The 9,727-nt window shown below is 48.4% G+C and overlaps 1 protein-coding gene across 5 annotated transcripts in view; it reads right to left on the bottom strand.

Annotated features, from left to right (window-relative positions):
• Window positions 1-7,712: 7,712 nt before the first annotated feature.
• The window catches only part of Gal3st1 (galactose-3-O-sulfotransferase 1), a 16,854-nt gene continuing 14,839 nt past the window's right edge, over window positions 7,713-9,727 (bottom strand). For all 5 annotated transcript variants that reach the window (XM_021177527.2, XM_029483113.1, XM_021177528.2 and 2 more), the window contains one exon: window positions 7,713-9,111. In XM_021177527.2, coding sequence (XP_021033186.1) covers window positions 7,971-9,111 — 1,141 coding nt within the window. In that variant the 3' untranslated portion in view covers window positions 7,713-7,970. The remainder of the gene's footprint in view (window positions 9,112-9,727) is intronic.

The raw sequence follows: 9,727 nt of genomic DNA, 5'->3' as shown, positions 1-9,727 counted from the left end.
GGTGGTGGTGGTGCTGCTGGTGGTGGTGGTGGTGGCGATGGCGATGGTGATGGTGGTGGTGATGGTGGTGGTGGCAGTGGCAGTGGCGGTGGTGGTGGTGGTGTGTGTGTGTTACATGCAGAGTTGCCAGTTGGTAGGACGTCGTTGGATACTCGGTGGGCATACAAACCACAGCAAGTCCAACTGAGATAGTCTTTTAATAGGGCTTCGTACAGTTGACTGCCCCAAGATAGCAGTTGCTTGACTCAGAGAACAGTCAGTCAGTCATCAACAGTGTGTTGTATGTTTGGGCATGTTTATGCCACACCATGCATGTAGAAACCAGAGAAGAGCTTTCCTTTACATGCATCTGGGGGTCTAACTCAACTCAACAAGCACTTTTCCCCACTGAGCAGTCTTGCTGAGTTATTTGTTACAGAGCAACAGCTAGCTAATACACTTGTCTCATTTGCTTCTGACCCCCATCCCTGCTCACCCCTAGCCTTACCTAAGACATAGCACAGTAGAACTGGGTGGGCAGTGGAGGCAAAACTGGGATCAAGGTAGAGACAGGCAGGGGTCAGAAGGTTCTGTAAGTGCCACTGATGGCCTCAGGGATTGGCCAGGCCCCTCAGGCCAACAGATGTCTCCTCTCCCTAGAGAGGGACTGTTGGAGTGAAGATGAGCCACTGCCGCTGCGAGTGCCAGGACTGTTGCCTGCCAGCCCAACTGATTCCCTTTCTCCCTCTGGAATGGGATGATAAGGAACCAGCTACAGAAAGAAGCCTTTGAGAAGCATAAAGGAAGGCTGGAGATGGGGAGGACCCCTGATCTCTCCCCCTGGGCTGAGATGGCAGGTAACAGTTCTCTGGTTTCCACGCCAGGTCAGGTGGCACGGCAAACTGCAGCAGGGTCTGATTCAGAGAACGCAGCTGCTGTTCTCTTGGCATTCTTGGGACAAGTGTTGCCCCAGAGGCTGTTGGTTCTGGTCTGCTCTGCACAGAATGCTGCATTTTTTAAAGCTCACCAGGAAACCCTCTAGTTTAAGCACTCTTCTTGGACCACCCTATTATCTAGCCTGGGCACCTGCCAACGCCATCATTGTAACAACTTAATGGTGGCCTGTCTTGAAGCTGGCTTCTAGAGCTCCACCTGCTTGAAAGCCTGCTGTGAATCCTTGCTCTCCCTGGAAAAAGTGTAGCTTTCACCTACACTTCTCTTCTTCCTCCTTTCACATTGCCTTTCTTTCCATCTTTCACCAGTTATTAAAAACCAGGGGACTGTGGCTGGAGAGATGGCTCAGCAGTTAAGACCATTGTTTGCTCTTCCAGAGGCCATAAGTTCAAATCTTAACACCCACCTCGCAATCTCACTCTAGTTCCATGGACTCTGATGTCATCTTCTGGCCTCTGAAGGTACTGCATGCATGTACTGATGCACAGACATGTGGACAAAACACCATACCAAAAACCAAAGCAAAACAATAACCCTCAAACAGAACAAAACTGGGTAGAGCTGGAGGAATCGCTCAAAGGTTAAGACTGCACTGCTCTTGCAGAGGAACCTAGGTTGGTTCCCAGCAACCACAAGGAACAGCTTCAGGGGATCTGACATCTCATATGCACATGTTTACACACAAGCACACATGCACATAATTAAAATTATAAATAATAACCCCAAGCTGGAGAGATGACTCAGAGGTTTAGAGAACTGACCACTCTTCCAGAGGTCCTGAGTTCAATTCCCAGCAGCCACATGGTAGCTCACAACCATCTGTAATGGGATCGGATGCCCTCTTCTGGTGTCTCTGAAGATAGCTAGAGTGTACTTATTTACATACAATAAATAAATAAATAAACTAAATAAATAAATCTTTAAAAATAACCTAGCTGGGGCTGGAGAGATGGCTCAATGGTTAAGAGCACTGAATCTGTAATGGGATCCGATGCCCTCTTCTGGTATATGTGAAGATGGTTACAGTCTACTCACATATATTAAATAAAGAAATCTTTTTAAAAAACAACCTAGTTGATATAGTACCATATATCTGCAATCCTCGTACTTGGAAGGCTGAGGCAGAAGCCCTGGCCTTGTGTTTAAGACCAGCCTGGGCTACAAAACAACACCCTGTCTCAAACAAAAGAAAAATACCCTACTGTGTGCCAGGCACTTGTCTAGTTCATGTTGGAATCCGGTTCCCAGTGTAAGCATTCTGAGAGGTGGAGGGATCTATGTGAGTGATGAGGTTGTGGGAGCCTAGAGCCTGCCCACACTGGGATCGCCTGCCTTGTGCCTTTCTGCCTTCTGCCAAGGCCCTCACAGGTGCAAACGTACATACGTGTAAATTTCCCAAGCTCAGTACCATAGCAACAGAAAACAGCCCAAAGCAGCCCACAGAGGGAAGAGGGAACATGTTCAATGCCACAAGAGGCTGTGCTGGCTTCTTCCCAAGCACCACATGCAGCCACGGTTGATGGGTACTAGGGAGGGAAGAGTGGTGGATGAGGGTCTCACACAGGCAGTGTCGACCCGTGGAGAGAGAGAGAGCCTTCCTGTTAGGGACGTCACAAGCCCTGGGTGGTGGAAGTCTGAAATCAGGTTCTGAGCTACATCCCTTCTGAAACTCTAGGTGGAGCATCCTTCCCTTGCTCCTCCATATCCCTTGTCATTCGGCATCTCTCTGGTCCCTACCTGAAGTCACGTGGCATTTCCTCTTTTCTACTTCTCTGTTTTTGAGAGGCAGTCTCATGTAGCCTAGGTTGGCATTCAAACTCCTTATGAATCCCAGGCTAGACAAAAACTCACAATCCTCCCTCTTCCACATCCCACTTATCAGGATTACAGGAGTGTGTATACAGGAGTGTGTGCCCAGGAGTGTGTGTATTACCATGACTTCCTAATGTGGCACCAGCAATTGAGGCCAGGGTTTCCTGCATGCACTGTGCCAGCTAAGCTACATCCCATCCTGTTTTGTGTGTTTATACTTTATTATCTTAAATGCTCCTTTTATTTTATGAGTATGAATACTTTGCCTGCATGCATGTATTCCATATGGAGTGCAGAAGAGGACTCCCCTTGAATTGGAGTTAGAGGTGGCTATGAACCACCACATGTGTTCTGGGAACTAAATCTGAATCCTCTGCAAGAACAGCCAGTACTGGTAACCACTGATCCATTTCTCCATCCCCTGCCTCAGACTCTTGAGTGTTGGGATTATAGGCATACACTGCCATGTCTGTCTTCATTCTAATTTTTTATAAGACCAACAGAGATATTAGATTGGGGGTTGTGGAATTACCTCATCCTAACTTGATGGCATCTATGAGATCCTGGTCAGAAGAGACCTCAACATGCTCTTGGGCAAGATACAGAGAGGTGGTTTTGTGGGTTTTTCTGAAGGAGGGAGCCCTGACCCTGGCTTGGTGACTGTACTGGTTAGTTTTGTGTCAACTTGACACAGCTGGAGTTATCACAGAGAAAGGAGCTTCCAGTCCTGCATCCTTTGGTGATGAACAGCAGTGTGGAAGAGTAAGCTGAATAAACCCTTTCCTCCCCAACTTGCTTCTTGGTCATGATGTTTGTGCAGGAATGGAAACCCGGACTAAGACAAATTGGTACCAGTATAGTGGGGTATTCCTGTGACAACCTGACCATGTTTTGGGGAGGACTGTGGAAGGACTTTGGAACTTTGGGCTAGAAGATCTATTCGGTGTTGAGAACTCTGTGAGATATTGTGTAGGAGCTTAGAAGATACTGTTGAGAACAGTGCAGAAAAATGGAGGCCTGGCTTGTGAAATTTCAGAGGGAAAATTAAAGACTCTTTTCAGGGCCATTGCTATTTTGGATTGTGAAGATTCTGTGGTTCTGGTTAGCTGGGGCTGAAGAATCAGCTGTGATTAACAAGATACCAGAACTACTAAAGCTAAACTTTGCATTACTGGGACTATTGGTGCTGGTTAGCTGGAGCTAAGAAATTAGCGGTGATTAAGAAGATTTCACTAAGGTGAAATCTTCTGGGAAGTGTTTTCTGAGAGCACAGAGGCTGTGTTCCAGAGATAGCCAAGGTTGTACCTTGTGCTGTGGATGGACTTAATAATGTGTAAGAGTTACCCAGGTGGTACTGGTCTTGAAGGCATGAAGAGGTCATGCAGAGCAGCTGAGGCTCAGCACTGTGAGAGGCCATGGAAGGCTATTGGTAAAGGTGCAGTCTCAGTTGCAATTGATGGCCCAGGACTGAAGGGGTCATGCAATGTTTTGGAAATACCACCAAGAGCAGCAGCAGTGGAGTACAGATGGCTGGAGCCTAGAGGACGACGTGTGTGCTACAAAGGGCATGGCTGGAGAAGTGACCCAAGCCCTTGGAGGAGCCCAGCAGATTGTGAGTTGGATCCCAGACATTGGATGGTTGGAGATTGATTTTTGCTTTTGATTGTAACTGTGCCCTGATATTTTTCCCTCTTGAAGGAAGTTTTTTAGTGAAGCCCACAGTTAAGAGACTTTGAATTTTAAAGTCTGCTTGTGGACGTTGTACATCGTGGTGCGGAGCCTAGTGCGCACCACGATGTACAACGTCCACAAGCAGGAAGGAAGTTTTTTAGTGAAGCCCACAGTTAAGAGACTTTGAATTTTAAAGTACTTTGAATTTTAAAAGATACTGGATATTTTAAAAGGATTGAACTTTTAATATGTAAAGACTGTGGGACTTTTAAAGTTATTTAAGATCTTGGGGATGAATAAGAACTAAGGATTGAGGCTTACTAGTGATGTATTTGTGTGTCAAGTTGACAAGGGGTCAATTGTACTGGCTAGTTTTGTGTCAACTCTACACAGCTGAAGTTATCACAGAGAAAGGAGCTTCAGTTGAGGAAATGCCTCCATGAGATCCAACTGTAAGGGATTTTCTCAATTAGTGATCAAGGGGGAAAGGCCCCTTGTGGGTGGTGCCATCTCTGGGCTGGTAGTCTTGGGTTCTATAAGAGAGCAGGCTGAGCAAGCCAGGGGAGGCAAGCCAGTAAAGAACATCCCTCCATGGCCTCTGCATCAGCTCCTGCTTCCTGACCTCTGACCTGCTTGAGTTCCAGTCCTGCATCCTTTGGTGATGAACAGCAGTATGGAAGTGTAAGCTGAATAAACCCTTTCCTCCCCAACTTGCTTCTTGGTCATGATGTTTGTGCAGGAATGGAAACCCTGACTAAGACAGTGACATACACAAGATCAGGTCAACTTGCTTGGTTGCTACAAGTGTGTGCTGGCTGGCCTGCACAGCTATGGCTGGTACAGCTGGAGAAAACCAAATGCAATACCTTGCGCCCTCTGCTGTCAAGGAGTGGCAAAAGCACACTGGAGCCGGCAGAGCCATTTTGCAAATGCTTAGGGGCTTGGACCTCTCCTGTTGTTCAGAGAAGTCAGTTCTCAGGCTGTGGATTTCCCTGCTTTAGCAAAAGATGGATCTAGGTTTCCAAGCTCTTTCCTCTCTTTCATCCTTTCTCTGTGACCCTAACATAGTTTCTCAGCCTCTCTGAGTCTCCATCACTGCCTTGGGGAAGAAGCCAGGATCACTCATGTTTCAACACTGCTTCATGGCCCAGCAACCAGTCATTCAAATATAAATTACAATAATAAATGTATGAATAACAGCAAAGCCCTTAGGACTAGCAGACAGTAAGTGCTGAGGGAGTGAATCTTATTTCTGCTCTCTGCCAAGTTGTTCTCCTTGGATCTTTAAAGGCTCAAACATGTCAATCACAATAATAATTAATAATATAGTAACATATACTAATAGTTAATTGGCATTTCTAGGCTGTTTGAGGCCCAAAGAGACGTAATTATGAGGTTTCTTAATCCAAGGGTACTATCATATTCACACCACAATAGCTCTGTGATTAACAGAAGCAGAGAAAATTAGCATATAGACTCAAGGTGATATAAACTTCCCTAGGAATAATCTCTTTCATCAATTAAAAAAAAAAAGATTGTGTGTGTGTGTGTGTGTGTGTGTGCGTGCACACATGTGGATGCCTACAGAGGTCAGGAGAGTGTGTGGGATCCTGAATTGACAGTTATAGGAGGTTGTGGGTAACCGCCTGAGGCAGGTTCTGGAAGAGCAGGGAGTGCACTTGACCACCTCTCCAGCCTCCAGTCCCTGCCATGTTTACTGTTTTCCCTTTATAGTTTAAACCCTGGCTGCATAGGCGGGGATGACAGAGAACAGTATAACTTTACAAAGTTATGAAAGTGTAGGTGGTGGTTCCAGTGGGCTGGGGAGTCCAGGCCTTGTGTGGAAGGTGAAGAAATCTGGGATAGGGAATGTCCATGAGTAAAACAAGAACAATCTTGCAGCACACGGCGGTGGACACCTTTAACCCCAGCCCTAGGAAGGCAGGGGTAGGTAGATCTCTATGAGTTCAAGGCCAACCAGGGCTTCATAATGAGACTGTTTTAAAACAAAACAAACGTGCTCAGCCAGGATGATATCGATATCCACTGAGCAGCTGGCCTCCCTAACTTCTCCCCACATGGCTTGAGCCTGATGTTTAATCTCAAGAGACAGAATTAATCCAGACCCAGTGAGGGTTTAGGATCTGAGAGCTCTCAGACTAGCATCAGAGTTCCGGCATTGGCGCTTAATCACTTATGACTGTGGGTAACTGAGTTCACCTTCTGAATTTTGGTTTATAAAGTCAGGAAGTTGTTAGACATTTAGGTTTGGGATATCAACACTTAGATTGAACTTGGCACAAGGAGAGTCCACAATTGTTACTTAGCTATGACTAGGGCTACTTTGCTCCTAGCTGGAAGTCTGAAACTTTTGTGTCCCTCAAAGGGTCCTGTACCTGGGGGGCACCAGGTGCAGGGAGTCACAACTAATTCTTTACCCAGGTGACAGCTCACCATGCTCAACTGACTTGGCAGCCATCTGTATCTCTGGACACAACTCACAAAAGGATTCAGACAAATTTGGGCTATTGGGTAGATGCTGGGGTACCTTTGAGATTCAAGAGCTGTGTGAAGCAGGTCTGGGTATCAGTGAGTGACCCAGTGGGGACAGAAAGGGGCCATTGGGTACAGGGTGAAATGGGTACTCAATATGGAAAAGTATGGGGGGGGGTCCTTAGCACATGGTCCTGAATTTGATGTGATCCTCCTCCAGCAAGTCCCTCCCCCAGCAAGTCCCTTAGGATGTCAGATACCACATCTAGAAAGGGACACTAATTGTGTCTGCCTCCAAGAGTTACTGTAGTCAATTGAGAACTTGTGTGATCCAGGGCCTGCAGCCCCATGCCCCATGGAATGCTGCTCCCAGCCTCCCTGTCATGTGCACACATGCACACTTCACACACACATTTGTTTCTAATCTCTGCTCTAATCTGGTCTCCACAGCTGCCAAACAGCTCCATCAGTTATTTATAGCCTGAGCGGTAAAACTGTTCCCTCCCTGATTTGGTCACATGAGGTAATTAAAATCCCTAGTCCACTAAACCTTTGTGCTGAAATCCTGCTCACATAGCACTCATCCATAGAAGAAGGGACATAGCCAGCACTCAGCCTCACATATGATCTTCCATGTTTTGGCAGCTTGTGGAAGTCTCTGAGCCACACACGACTTCAGCAAGTAACAAACACACTAGGCCCCTGCCCTCTGCTGCACTCCAGTCTATAGATGCCCTTCCAAAGGTCCCATCCCAGAGCCCCTCCAATCACCACAGTGAGACCAATTAACAACAACAACAAAAAACACATAAAATGTCTTTACTTCTGAGTCTCCCCTTGTAAGAGGAGGCTGGAAATAAAGGGGATTTAATAAAAAAAATGGCATAATTAGTTAAATACCTCTCCGTTAGGCCCTCTCGTGCAGAGAGACTAGTCCCAGACAGCTATGACCCTAGGGACCCCAGGGTGGCACTAGGCGTGGCTAGGGAAGGCTAGGTGCCAGAGGCTCCCTGCCCGGCCTTGCTGCACCAGGAAGTCAAACAGGAGGTGGGCAGGGTACGTCACCACCTTAGAAAGTCCCTAAGGAACTTCCAGAGCTTGGTGACCCAGAGATTGGCACCGAGGTCAGACAGGTACTGGATTTCGGGCGTGAGCATGCGCCGGCAAAGCTGCTCGTGTTGTGGCCCGATGCTCTTCTTGAGGTTGTAACCCAGGATGGACTTGATGCCCAGGGGTTGCCAGGGCTGCATGGCTGAGTCCTGGATGGCCTCAGCACCAACTGCTTGGCCGCCATCTATGCAGATGCGGCGCATGTGCTCGTTCGCTTGGCGCAGCTCGGCTACCTCGCGCGCCATGCGCTCACGCCCGAAAGCTTCCACCTTTCGCCAGAAGCTGGCGTTGAAGTGACGGTAGAGGCGCACGTCCAGCAGGTTCCAGGCAGTGGCTCGGCGGTACAGCTCGCCAGAGAGCCGCGGCACCGGCGAGTCGCGCCGCGCGTTGAGCTTGAAATACAGCACGTCCTCCAGGTCCCAGCACAGCAGCTCTCGGAGCAGCACCAGGGATTCGTCGAAGTACTCCTGCAGCAGCACCAAGTGGAAGCGGCGCTCCACCTCCAGGATGTGCTCCTGCACGCGCGGGCTGGCGGGGTCCAGGCTACTATCATAGCCCAGATCGAAGAAGAGCAGGTTGCGGAGGTAGTGCGCGTTGTAGCTGCTCGGGTCGTAGTAGCGATCGGGGTCCTGCAGGAACTCAGCCAGCTTGTCGCGGCTCGACAGCTTCCAGGTGAGCGGCACCACGGATCCAAAATAGTGGAAGGAGGACTCGAAGAGCCGAGCAGGGTCGCGGATGACGGTGATGAAGGTGGCACCCGGCCGCACCAGCCCGCGCACTTCCTCGTAGTGGAAGCGCATGTGGTTGCAGATGATGTTGAAGCACGCCCCAGGCCGGTAGTCCTGCACCAGGCTTCGTGCAAAGTATGACGGGTAGTGGAAGTCGTTTCGGCCATTGGGGAAAGCGAACTTGAGCTCGTGCTTCTGGCCGAAGCGGAACAGGATGTTGAGCAGTGTGCTGCTGGCGGTCTTGTGCGTCTTCATGAACACAATATCTCGCCGAGGTTGACACCCTCCTGCAGAGCCGTTGGCGGGAGTGGCTGCCACTGGCTCATTGGGAACAGGGGAGCAGGGTGCTGCAGCCTCTGAGGTCCTGGGGGAGACAGGGGTGGAGAAGTCAGGGGGTTGTGGGTGACAGTACCATCGGGGAATTGGGAAGGGTCTGAGCTGGACCAGCCAGGCAGCCACAATCCTCTCATGCAGCCCTGAAGGTTTAACCCCATTGTTTTATGGGTACTAGAAAAGCACTTTACCAACTGAGCCCCAATTTCCCCTGCCCAAGATTGTTGGGAATTTGTTTTTTTGTTTTGTTTTGTTTTTAAATTATTTATTTTTATTCTATATACCTTGGTGTTCTGCCTGCACTTATGTCTGTGTGAGAGTGTCAGATCCCCTGATACTGGAATTCCAGACCATTGGGATCTGCTATGTGGGTGCTGGGAATTGAACCAAGGTCCTTTGAAAGAATCTTAACAGCTGAGCTATCTCCTTAGCTCCTTGTTTTGTTTCATTAAAATCACTTACTGGCAATAATTTTCAGATTACCCTAGAACGGCTAAAAGAAGAGCAGGCGGCACCAGACGTATGCTGCACAGCCTCACAATAAGATGGGAGAGCCCAGCTGCTTAAGAAGAGGGATACAAAAGAAGAAGAAGAAGAAGAAGAAGAAGAAGAAGAAGAAGAAGAAGAAGAAGAAGAAGAAGAAGAAG

Source organism: Mus caroli, chromosome 11, assembly GCF_900094665.2.
Source record: "Mus caroli chromosome 11, CAROLI_EIJ_v1.1, whole genome shotgun sequence".
Taxonomy (NCBI): Eukaryota; Metazoa; Chordata; class Mammalia; order Rodentia; family Muridae; genus Mus; species Mus caroli.
Note: the sequence above shows the minus strand (reverse complement) of the source record. Positions and strands in the feature narration are given on the sequence as shown.